We start from the raw sequence: 13467 nt of genomic DNA on the forward strand, positions 1-13467 counted from the left end.
GCTTTGATATCGAGGCCACGGATACCGAATGTTTAGATTATGTTGAAATACGTCAGAATATGATTGGACAACCTGGTGTCAAGTAAGTAGTCCAATAATTCATTTCATTTTCTCAAAGTCTTAAATAAACAAAACCTACATTAATTTTTGAAAAAAAAAAAAGAATTTTGCAACTGTAAATGTTCATACACCTTCTGTTAAGGCTCAAATCTGTGGTTTCAGATTTCAGTCTGAAGTTTAATTTCCTCGTTGACAGCTCATAAACAATATAACTGATTCATCTTGTTACTACATGATTCGTATTATAAAGAAAATATCAAAATCTGAACAAAGACTGGATAACATATATTTCAGAAGTAAAGTATATGTGATATTTACTGTTACTATTATATATATATGTTACTGCATAAAAGCACATTCTAGCACGTTCCTGACTTGTAGGAAATTATTATTACTATATTTGTTTGAGACATACAAAGATGGTGGTGTATAACCAATAGAATCCAACATAAACTTTAAATGGTCACAATTTGAAATAAAATTCACCGATTTTGATGATTTTGGACCAAAGTGTTACTTTTGATCAATCATTCTGTATTTAATCTGTAACATGGCATGTGGCTTTATCTTATAGGTACTGTGGGAGTCGGTTATCAACTACACTACAAAGTTTATATTCATCAGTTATTGTTATCTTTAGAACCAATTCGCAGACAACTAAATCAGGATTTAAAGTTAAAGCTTCCATTATTCTACGTAAGTTTGCCAACATTTCGGCCTGGCGGAAATGGCACACGTTTCTACTCTTATAACATTTCAACAAGTCTTGTAAGGAGTGAAAGTTTGAATTTATTCTGTTCAAATTGTACGACAAATACTCATTTTACTCACAAATGGCTTGGATTTTTAAAAAAATATTTAAGACATTGCTTCACAATTTCAAAATTGTATTGTATAATATAGTTTTATATGTTGTGAATAGCATAGAGAGAAGAGTGATTTATTTTTATTTTCTTGTAGCTGAAGATCATGTTTATAATCCAGCTGATAAAGGTGAATCTTACCGTGGAAAGGTCAACTTTACTCATCTATATGAACCATGTATACCATGGATCGAAGCTAAACATTGTCACCATAATCCTTTCAGTGCTTAGTAAGTATCATCTTCCCCAGTGACAAGTTACTATTAATACTTTCTGTTTAGTAAATCATCTTCCCCAGTGATAAGTTACTATTAATACAGCCTGCTTAGTAACCTCCACCACCCCCCAGACACAATTTAAGTTTCTGTTGAAAATTCGCTTCGCCACTATATATAATAATACACTGTCAACGAATAATATCAATTTCTGAACCAGGAACTGGTCGCTAAGCTCCATTCACCTTGTTCTTCTTTTGGGTGACCTCTTCGAATAAAAGTCCAAAGCTCCGTCAATTCAAGCCTGATCAACATGAAAATTGGCATGCGTCTTCTTTGAACAATTCTCCACCGATTTAGTTAATTAGATTTTTGAATTTTTTTCAACAACATGGTCAGTTTCTGGTCCACATTACGACCGTACTTGTTGAACATAATGTGATTAGAGACAATGGGATATGTTCAACCAATAACAGACTAGTCTTCATCAATGTTTTTATTTAAATTAACCTTTACCATCTGGAATTTCTATATAGAATTTGAAAGACTGATTAATGCCCAATACAACCGCAAATTCCATCGGATATTTGACACACTATTTAATTGTTAAGGTAATACACGTTTGAAATGAAATATAGGACTGCATTACTTTGACTCCGTAAATTTCAAATTATCAAGTCGTCATATTTGATCATGTAATTATTATGGCAGTGTAGAGCTAACTATAAAGTGAATAATTATCGGATGAAGATGATTTGTTGAAAATATTATTCGGCGAATAAACATCGTTTCTTATTTAAATATATTGAAAGTTATCAGTCAGTAATCTTGGTAGGTTGGCTTGCTTAAACACTTTCATTCATCAGTACGATTTCTGAATTTGAGACTATTCCCAAGGTACAACAACATCACACAAAACAATGCCGATTTTAGTGGTATCACGTTTCACTGGATTGAATATTTTGATTTGCTGTGTGGGATGAAGATCTATCTTCGTTGGAAATTGTACATCTGTAGACATTTTTAAACAAGGAACGGTTTGCACATCAATCTGATTTAAACACATATCCTATTTCGTTTCGTTTTTTATGGTTCAAAATTTCGTTTTACTTGTTTTCACTACACTAGGATCTGGCAGTGTTTTTGGTGTTTTGATTGAAGTGATGGATTAGCCAAGGAAACGGTCTGTTACGGCGAATTCTTGGCGTGCCATCTAGAAACGTCAACGCTGATTGATTAATCAATGTTTAACGTCATAGGGTCAAAAGCCGTTCGTACGACCTCTGATGCGACCTTTTACTACAACCGACCAGATCTTTATGTAGTGGAGGCCATCGAAAGTATAAAACAACGAAACGAAATTTAGATCTGTATTTCAATCAGATTGGATTGCACATGTACACTTGTTGTTGTTAGGGCGATGCTCTTCGTAAAAAGGTTAACGGCTCCAACAATTTGAGTACAATTGACATAAAGCTTGGCATGCTCGTCCTTCGGACCATTGCGTGTGGATTGAATTCGATGTCTGATAAGAAGTAAAAATTAAAAAATGTTTGGGATGACGTTATGCTAGGTTGCTGGTTCATATAGTACGCTGATAATTGTTGGATATAATTTATTAAATGTAACTAAAATTTGTAAACAAATAGACTTACGCGTAATCTTTAGATTTAAATCAAAAGATTTTTAGCTTCTCTACACTGGAAACAGCGCCGGATTTACCTATAGCTATAGACTTGGCAGACTGTACCATTGGTCCCAAGATCTAAGGTGCAGAATAATTTTGACACTATCATACACACACAGTAGCCTTAAATACCCGTCATCGTCCTCGGTTTTGCCCAATTGTGTTTAAGTGGAATAGTCTAGGGTCTTTCTTTATCTAAATCCGACACTGAATGTAAATATGTATGAAGGACTCATTTTGAAATCACCATTTGCTTGGTGACAATAAGCTAAAGGGTCTGGTCGTCCAAAATACAATTTAAGTTAGAACGGTTTCACACAAAACCACTTGCCATAATCCATGTGGCATTATTAATGTTTGAAATATGGTTGCACGAACTAGCTACTTTTATAATGATTATTTTGCTTACAGTGATTTAGAGGCAGGTTTAGATGAAAATTATTGCCGTAACCCGAGCAACGATGACGCACCCTGGTGTTATACTAATGCTCAGGATTGTTTAAGAAATTATTGTGACGTCAGCAGATTAGGTATAATATATTAGTCTTAATTATATTTAGCAACTATATAAAGTTTAATATCTAACAATAATTTGGTCTGTCTTCGAATATCCTTTTCAAAATAATATTACATCTTCACTCGAAGCGTTATTTGTATTTTCGATTTCTCGTGGCTTAATCCACACTAAATATGTACTCAGACTGATTATGTAACATTTAATTAAAACAACAAAATCAGATAATTCCCCCGGCTTGGATGCAAACGGATTAAACCTAGGCACATCAGGATCTCTACTAAGTTGATAGATCATAACTTTGTAAATACTTTGAACCATTTTTGGACGAATATTCATATTAGCGAGTAAACTGCCACAATAGTGTTGTTTGTATGGGATGCACATACCGCTAAATGACGCATCGAGTCTTTAATTATAATATTGCCTAGCATTGACCTAATAATAGTTAAACTCCTAATAAAAATACCACTGAAGCACTGGTAGGACATGTAAATTGTGAACGTAGCTATTGTCGTGAAATGTAATCGAAATATCCTTGATGACAATGTCAAATTAAGTCAAATTAGAAATCATTTTATTGCCGACCGGAGAAGACGTGGAAGTACTAAGGCCACTTAATTTAAAATAAATTTTTTCAACAGGAACTGTAAGTAACAATTATGACGATTGTGACTCGGTGTTAGCTGAAGATCCTAATTTCTGTGATAAACCAATGGCGATGGGTGGCTGCGGAGAAACGTGTAAGGCGAGCTTGAATTTACCAGCTGAAGAACCGAAATGTAAGTTCTTTCTTTTAAAAGGGCTTGTTAGAATTTGTTTAGAATTGTGTTTAGTTTTATCATGTCGTGAGGTGGACAGCTCTTGGGTATACCATAAACAACTCGATTATGTTAATGATTATGAAAAGATCCCGAAATAAGATGCACACCATGTAGACTAAACATTGTTATCGTTTTGAGCATTACAATATGTTTTAAAATTGTTTTTCAGTTCGTCTGTATTATTCATTTGTGTTCCTAGTTGTGTACCGTAAAATTCCAATGAAAACACTGCGTCTACTGAACTATTTTTAAACTCACTATGCACAAGTATCCTGCATTATTCAATCGATATTATCCGGCCGAACAGCGCCCGCTCTGAAATTTCTGTTAGATCGTATATACTGTAGAAAATCAGAACTATAAAAATACCAGTTGCACCCGTGTTGCGGCTGTTCGGTAGTTTGTAAAGTGTATTTTTCTTTGATTCTGATTCCAAATTTCTGCATTAATAAACCTCAAACCATGCCGTTATAATATAATAGTCAACATTCTGATTGTTTCAGATATTGCAGTAAAATGTTCAGCACCAGAAGCTCTATCAGATTCTACTAATGATGCTACCAAAGATGAATACGGTCTAGGTGATACTGTAAAATATAGCTGTAAAACTGGTACTGATACACTCACTCGTACTTGTCTATCTGACGGTACCTGGTCTAATGCTGGTTATGTCTGTGGTAGTAAGTATAATTCAATGTAAATAGGCAGTGGTCATTGGGCACAGGTTAACCATGGCCATGCACGTATGATCATAACCCATTATATGTCTGTTATTGAATCAAGTTGCCTATTGTCGATCCCATGACTGCGCGTCCGTCTTCAAAAGCCCAGTCGGTGCAAAACAGTAGGGCGTTAAACCGCATTTCATTTCATTTGATTTCATCTCACGCTCATGTCTGACAAAAGGTATCGTCGTTTCCCTAACCTCGTGGGTCTTTTCTGCGTCGGGGAGGGGGAGTGGATGGCCGAATGGTTAACGCGTGAGCGTTAGATCAGAAGGTCTGTCATTGAACCAAGTGGCGTGGTTTCGATTCCCCGCTTTTATGTGTCAAGGAGTAGGGTCGCTTGTCCAACTTCGTGCGTTTTCCCCGAGTCCTCCGGTTTCCTCCCCCTGCTAAAGACGCCTACGATCAAACGAATTATTGAAATAAAATTGAACCAAATGTTAGCCCGAAATGACCTAGTTTGTGTCAAGTTGACGTTAAACCCGATTTCCCCCTCTCTCTCTTTTCTGGGTCGTCCGGGTTTTATGTTCTCCAACTGCTGAAGACGCACTTGCACAAGAGGCCACTCAGAGATCTTTCAAAAGAGGAATCTTATTCTTTAACTTTCTGTAACCCTAAACATTCCCACAAGATATGGACAGGGAATTCAGCCCTCAGTCTCAACATTATATTAATTTTATTTCAGGTTGTCCATTTGGATGGGCACCATTTAGGACTTCATGTTATAAATATTTCGGTGAGAAAAAAGATTTATCGTCTGCCACATCATTCTGTGCGTCCCTGAACTCTAAACTTACAACAGCTAAAGACAAAGAAGAAGTGGACTTGATAGCATCTATCAGGTGAGTCAAACCCAATTATCCAAAAGTAGATCTTATAGTTAGACGGAGTGTTTGTGTTAAACAACGTGTTCACTAACGATTATTTTGAGAGCTTCGATTTTACTCAACCTGCAGGTCAATCTGTTTACCAAAAGAACTGCATTTCAGGAGCACCTTTATCAACAATATTTCCGTCAAGGTCTGATTACCTAGCTAATATCCTCACTGTAGGAGGTAGCTTAGTCTGTCTTGTGTCATACAGGTAAAACGGATGAAATTGCGCTCAAATAAATAAAATAGACTGTATTATTGTAAATTTCACCGCCAGGATGTAGTAGTTCATGAGACAACACTGAAGCTGGACCCTGTAATGAAACATAGTCCGCTGACAGCATTTTTAAAAGTGGTATCTAGAAAGAATGTGAATGTCAATTGGAACATGTTTATCTTATTACAGGGCCACCATGTTAGATATATGGGTTGGGCTAAAAAGAGAGTCGGATGGTTGGTACTGGTCGGATGGAACTAAAGCGGAAAATCTTAATTGGAAAGGTAAAACATTAGAGTGTCATCAAACATTTGGTAACACCTGAAAATAAAACTCATGAATTAAGTGTCTTCTTCAAAACTGTTTGTTAACATTTTAATTTTTTGAATAGTTCACTAAAGGCAACATGTCAGAAGTCCAATATTAGCTGTCGTTGTTTAGATAAAAAGGCTAGAGATCAGCTTCACTGATATATTGTAATTTAAAAGATTTTAAATAAAATATAGGTTAGAGGATCTCTTGGCGTAGATGTTATCAAATATTTTTTTAAAGAACGCATAAATATGACGATCCGTTTAATTTTGGATGTTTGATGGTGTGTTGTATTTTGTTATTTTTAGTTTCCCCTTTGATTAAACGATAAGTTTATTAATCCACGGCATGCATATAGTTACTTTTCAAAATCTAAAGGTTGCAGGATATTTTTATTTATGTAAATCATGGTGCTTAATTTTGTTGATTTTTCCTTAAAGCTGAACCCCCGGCATATAAAAGTATAGCAATATTAAAAGGTCAAGATGTTGATAGAAAGTTAGATTATCCATGGTATGATTATGGTAAATATCCATTTGTTTGCCAGTATGTACCTGGAGGTAAGATGTTAGTACACTTGACTTCATAATTAGATTACCATTTCCTTTCCTTTCTTTATTTTGAATTTTTATTGTAATGTAACCTCTACTGTATTCTGCCATTAAAGATACATTATGGGAGATAAGATAAGGAGATGGCAGTTCGCGATAAAATAGTTAAAAACTAGATAGTGTAAAGGTAATTTGCTGAAAATTTCAGTCAAATTGATCCACTATGAGCCGAGAAAGAAGCGGGTGAAATTTTTGCATAATGTATGTTTAACAGTTTATATATATCAAACCCACTTGGGTTTTAACATATATATATATTTCACTATAGAACAAAGACCAGTATATGAATGCGTGTATTTTGTCAATCTGCGATTCAAGGGATAGTAAATGTAATCGGATGACTACCCCCATTCAATAACCAATCCTCAGTGAACGTTCAATTCAGAACGTGCGCTCAAATCTCGTGCTCAGGCGTAATTGATAGATGGAAATTCGTATTTTCTGTTAATTTCCTTCTTTCCGGTCAAAGTTGAAACCCAAATTCGATGCTACATTATATGCATATAATTGTATATACTTGAATCCTATCACAATCAACAGTAGGACGTTAAACCCCATTTCATTTCATTTCATTTCCTATCACAATCGGATTAAAATACAGATGTATATTTCGTTTCGTTTTTTTATACTTTCGATGGCCTACACTACATGAAGATCTGACCGGTTGTTGCGATAGGTCACGTCAGAGGTCATACGAGCGCTTTTTAACCCTATGACGTCAGACATTTGAATAACCAATCAGCATTGATGTTACTAGTGGATTACCCACAGTTCCGTGCAAAACACGCCTAAAACTCGCCGTAACAGACGGTTTTATTGGCTAATACCTCACACTATTCAGAACACGTCAATGATAACAACTCTTCCAAACACTAGTGTAATAAAGACAAATAAAACGAAATTTTGAACTATAAAAACGAAACGAAATTGGATCTGTGTTTTAATCAGATTGATCCTGTCACGGATGTGATTAAACCATGTAACATAACTTTAATGTGAAATATTGTATGACGTGTGTTTGCTAAACCACCACAAAACAGAAGAAATGTGAAGATTCAGCGCTAATCCCGTACCATGAATTAGTGCCACGTTTTCATAAGTAAAACCTAAGTTTCAGCTCGCACACATCCCCCTCTTTAACCCTGTCTTGCAAATATTCACTGTTTTCAAATATTATTTGATATTATTACTAATTTTGTGTTGACCCTTTCCATTACATGTTCTTCTATTATATACGATTTTGTTTATATTTGACACAGAACGAGCTATTTGTATAGATAGACAAGACAATTGTGAAGATCAGATTAAGCTTTATCCAGCTGTTTGTACAGAAAATGTAGGATTTGCTAGACAGGAATGTGCCTTTTCTTGTAATGTCTGTGAGCCGATTACAGGTAGGTTAGACACTCGAATGTTACTTCTTCTAGTAGCTATATTTCATTTAAAACCTTTGATCAGTTTTAGAAAAAATCGTGCATGTATTTCTTAGCCTAGCGACTGCGCTGACACTGATATCTTTACGGCTTCGTCTGTTTATATTTTTATATTGCTTAGGGCATAGACTAAATCCAGTTTGATAAAAAAGTATGATATAGCTGAAGGGTTTTTATCATAGTCACAAACTCGACTGTGCAGCTTTCATTAAATTAAATAATTCAATTATTACAGACTGTTTACCACTATCGTAACCCTTACTTGGAAATCAGTTCATTGTCTTAAATGGTACTATTTAATGGTTTGTACGTTATCAGAAAAGCTTCATTTGACCCGTCCCGAAGTTAAAGGTTTTTTGGTAACAACTATTGTGTTCCATATTATTTTATTGTGTATATGAAATTTATAGATATTTATTCAACTTCAAAGTAATATAACCTCATCATGAACAAACAACTAATTATATCCTTTAATATGACTTTTTTTCTAAGGTGAGATATGCCAAATAGAAGCTGCAACGGCCGGTGTGGTACAAACAGGAACTGCTACAAGTCTACAGGCTGGCCAATCGGTAACTTACACGTGTCAAGAAGGATTTGGTTTAATGTCAGGTGATCTAGGGAGAGGTTGTTTAAGATCTGGTCAGTTGACAGGAGAATATCCTGTGTGTGCTGGTGAGTTGACAAAGAATAATTTCCCCCTTAAACAAATCTTAAAGCGATGATTGACATTTTCATTTTTTGGAAAAATCTGATTTCGACGACTGAATCATCTCCAAATTGTGCGTTTAATTTCAGAAACATAATCAAAATATCAACAGTACAGAATTCAGTCAGATTTTTTCTTTTCTTTTTAAAAGAAAAAAACCCATCTAAGATTTTCGCGTAAATTGTAATAGGAGCTGAGGTACTTTCCCCCTTTTCCAGTTTATGTTGTCTTCAGGGGATATCGAATGTTGAAATTTTTTAGAACGTTCCAGATATATGTGAACCAAGACGGAATGCTGCCAGCGCCATTGCAAGTGTCCGGAGGTTACATGGGAAAGTAATATGTTTTTCGGGGAAAAATGTTATTATCGGTCAATATTCATCGATAAAACTTTACAATCACCATTATCCTACTATGGGATCCGATACGCCAATTTGCTAAGATGCAACGATTTATAACACGCATCGTCATTGGCGTTGTTAGTGAGAGCTTCGTTTCGTTCGCATTCGGATAGCTTCAAGTGGAATACAGCTAATGAAGACGAGACTACCTTTAAGCTACCAGACATGTGTCACAATTCCTTGACTTTGAGAAAGAGATGTCCGGTTAGTTGAATAAATAACAATTTATCAAAACCAAATTAACCCCGGTTTATTTATTTTCATTTCCAAAAGTGAAAAGTTCTCTTACAACATTAAGTAATAATCTGAATATGGTTGAACGAGTTAATGGTGGCAATTGGCGAAGTGGTTTTACCGGCATGCAGGAACATTTTAAAATAGACAGAGATGGGGAAATCACACAATGGCAGTTTTATAGTAGAACGCCCGGAGCATCAGAACTGATGGTGTGGCGACCATCTGGAAGTTCACCAACTACAGCGTAAGTCTTGGTCGAACAATATCATAACAAAACAGCAATGCCAAATCAACAACTTGTACTTGTAATTAATCGACAAATTTCAAGGTATATCCTGCATTTGCGTTCTAATAGGCTTTGGTTATATGAAAATGTTTTTTTTGTGTCAGTATTAAATGAGAATATGTCAACTTCGACTAAGTTGAATTGTACAAAAACACGGCAATTATTTCTTAACTATGTTTAAATGCGAAGTAATATCAGGTGTTCTAGAAAGAGTAGTGTTCAGATCAAGTGGACTTAATGGCCTATCAAATTGTCTGTATTTGTACATGGCTTCATTTTATGGGTAATATTAACGAAGAAATTTAAGCCCAAGCAAACTACAATATTTTCAGTATTTACGGATGGATCTGTTTTCATCCAATTGAATCCATGCATGGATTAAGCCGTGATAAATTAGATATAGTTCCGATGCAGTCCGAGAATGAGAACGAGGTGAATCACCCTTTGCATGCTATGTCATAAGTTCTCGAGATCTTCCTCACGGCGGCAGACGAACTCGCTCGTGAAAGTCGTAAATGAATTCCACGTGGTGTAATTCTATTTTAGACAATCCTTTTCATAATTTTACCTTTCAAAAATACCAGCCTTTGTTAGGCACTGTTTGAAGGATGGAATAAAAGCGAAATGATAAAAGAATCGACACTTTCAATCAGTGCACTTTTTCAGTTTTTGCTCTATCACGATGAACTTATCATCGCGTTTTGTCAATAAGAACGACGACGACTTCACCTCGCCCTCGTTCTGGTTCTCGGGACGCATCTGAACCTCTCTATCGTCCAATGAACGCACATTGTATTTTACAAAGGTTAATGGATTCTCGTATGTTTCTAATTTTCCTGTAGGATGACACTTGTAGGTCACAACCGTGTCACAACTCGTCGTAACAGAATGCAATATATAGACATCCCAGTAGGCCAAAGAATACAGGTTAAGGCTGGAGATTTGATTGGTTTATGGGTAGAAACTGGTACTGGCATACCTTACGATGATTGCAGAGGGAGCTACTCGATTGCATTGAACGGCTGGTATAATCCAAACACGTTTGTTACTGGTAACCAGTACCCCTTCCGGTCGGATTATAGATGTAGAATCTACTCTCTGAAAGCCAAAATTGCACCGGTAAGTTGATTGCTAAGAAACAAAAGAAATTTAGTGTAATTAATTTTAAAGTAGGAATATTGTTATTAATTTATAAAAACCAACCACGCCCTGTCTTTGCATGGAGTTAAAGCATGTTATATTAAGGTAATCAACAAACTGGTTGAATTTAAAGCTATACAGATCTCAAATCGATGGTTTGATGGCGTTCAAGTTTTCTGGCTTGCATAAGCTTATTACCACCTCAAACAGGTATTATGTAAGAGCTAAATCTGCCTGTTGCAGATCTTAATTTTTGGGCCTTAAATGTTATAAAAATATTAGACATTAATTTATTGTCATGATAAGACAATAATTAACTATCGATGCCATTGGCTTGCTACGATTTTAAGTGGGTTAGAACTTAGAACATTTCGGCCATTTAATAATCTAATTTAACAATGGAAAGGCGATTCTATTAAGACTCGAATGACCACTATGGTGGTTACGATCAATGTACACATCTCGCCAAGACTACAACCATTGATAACTTTGCTCAAAATAATGAAATTATATTCATTTTGCATTATCTATTTTGGACCTATTGTAGCCAGAACGGTCAGCTCTTTTTCTAATTCTTACATAATGCCCCTTTAAAGAAAGATATTTGTCGATAAATAATATTGGAACTACATTTTAGGACAGGATTTTATTGCATAGAGACTTACCAAAGATTATCAATTATTCAAACTGGCCTGCTAACCAGGAGGTTCTTCGGAATTTGTCAGTGCCAGTGGTTCAGGAAGGAGGGTCTGATAAAAAAACAGCGTGTAGTTCGAATCGGGCAGAAAACCGAGGCCCCGTGCACATATTGGCGTGTACGTATATGAACCCTTGAAATACGAGTAGGCGCATGTCCATCCTCATTAGCCTGATTGGTGCAGGCAAGCAGGTCGTTAAATCTCATTTTATATCTGTATTCGTCTCATGTATATTAAGTATGTTCTGAAAATTTAAACTACTCTGTATGAAGTTTTTATTTTGTATTCGGTTGTACTCGGTACACATTTTTTAACTTATGAGATGTTTGTGAACGACTTCTATTGTTTTCAAAACTAATTTAGACAATTCTACCCTCCCCAAACAACGTAAATTAGATACCCATATGGCCTCGATGTTCGTGGATATCGTTAAGTTGTCAAGAGGCGACGACTGAAATGTAAAAATAGCGACGTGAATTTAAAGGAATATAGTGTGAACTTAAATGACCCCAAGAATGTAGAACTGATCGCATCTAATAATTTGGAACCAAAATGTTGCGATAAAATTTAGCTTTATCCATCGTTACTTAATTAAAATATATTATATTTCAGACTGCTTAATGGAAACGACTACAACAGACCTTGATTTCCCAAGATAACCAGTTCTGTTTCTTGTTGATGTGATCCCGTCATATTTAATGTTAATGGACAATAAGAATAGAGATATTCTGTTAATAATAAAGCATACATATTAATTGTTGTAATATGGGTATTAATTATGAGAGAGTAGATAAAATATTCATAACAATATATAAATAGTAATATTTCTTCTTCTTGTTGTTATACGGATAAACATTGAGGCATCACAGCAATACTGTAATTAATATAATAAACTGCATATGAAAAGGTTGTATTTCTGTATTCGATTAGAGTGATTTGGCGAATAATTATAAATAATTACTTTAATACTGTGGATGATCTTTACATATGTGTTTGAAATAATTATATCCACATCCGAGGCATTGTAATATAAGAGGGTTATCGCTGTGGCGTGTTATTGTTAATGTCTGTAGGAGCATGGCCGGATTAGCCTTGTAGGGCCGGGGGGGGGGGCGTGCTGGGACCCAGTGCGGCGCAAAGCCAGGATATTTTGAAAATAGATTCCATTTGATAGATTCTGAGGTATATTCTGGGCGAGTAATACAAATTAAATACAAAAAAATAGGAATATTGAACATTTCAAACTCCAACCAGGGTACAAATTCCAGCCAATCCCTTTTAAAGACAAATAGAGGGAGAGGAATTATGGGGCTTAACGTCCACTCGACACAAACCAGGTCATTTCGGGGCTAACTTATGGTTCAGTTTTATTTCAATTATTGTCTAGCGCGTAGTGGTCTATAGCAGATTGAGGAAAATCTATGAGGTTAGACAGCAGGCGGTCCTACTCCTTATCACGCCAACTGACTCAATGACAGACCTTATGATTTAAAGCGCAGGCGTTGGACCATTTGAATCCCCCCCTTTCGAATGCAACAGTAAGGAGTGAAAATGGGGCCTCTTGTTTTCAAATATGTGTAAAACACTTGGGGCATAAGAGGACGCACCCTATCGAAATTCAACGTTCCGCGACCCATCTTTCCTGTGTTATCCCCCTTTTCCG

General features: G+C 35.7%; 1 protein-coding gene across 1 annotated transcript; it reads left to right on the top strand.

Annotated features, from left to right (window-relative positions):
- The first annotated feature begins 5202 nt into the window (after positions 1 to 5202).
- Positions 5203 to 12583, top strand: LOC126831884 (uncharacterized). The gene is made up of 8 exons (XM_050562536.2): positions 5203 to 5730; positions 6167 to 6261; positions 6730 to 6849; positions 8160 to 8294; positions 8826 to 9008; positions 9717 to 9924; positions 10809 to 11085; positions 12417 to 12583. Exons 1-8 carry the CDS (start codon positions 5522 to 5524, stop codon positions 12423 to 12425), a joined length of 1236 nt encoding a protein of 411 aa, XP_050418493.1. The 5' UTR covers positions 5203 to 5521; the 3' UTR covers positions 12426 to 12583.
- The last annotated feature ends 884 nt before the right edge of the window (positions 12584 to 13467 follow it).

The sequence above is a fragment of the Patella vulgata genome, chromosome 9, assembly GCF_932274485.2.
Source record: "Patella vulgata chromosome 9, xgPatVulg1.2, whole genome shotgun sequence".
Classification (NCBI taxonomy): Eukaryota; Metazoa; Mollusca; class Gastropoda; family Patellidae; genus Patella; species Patella vulgata.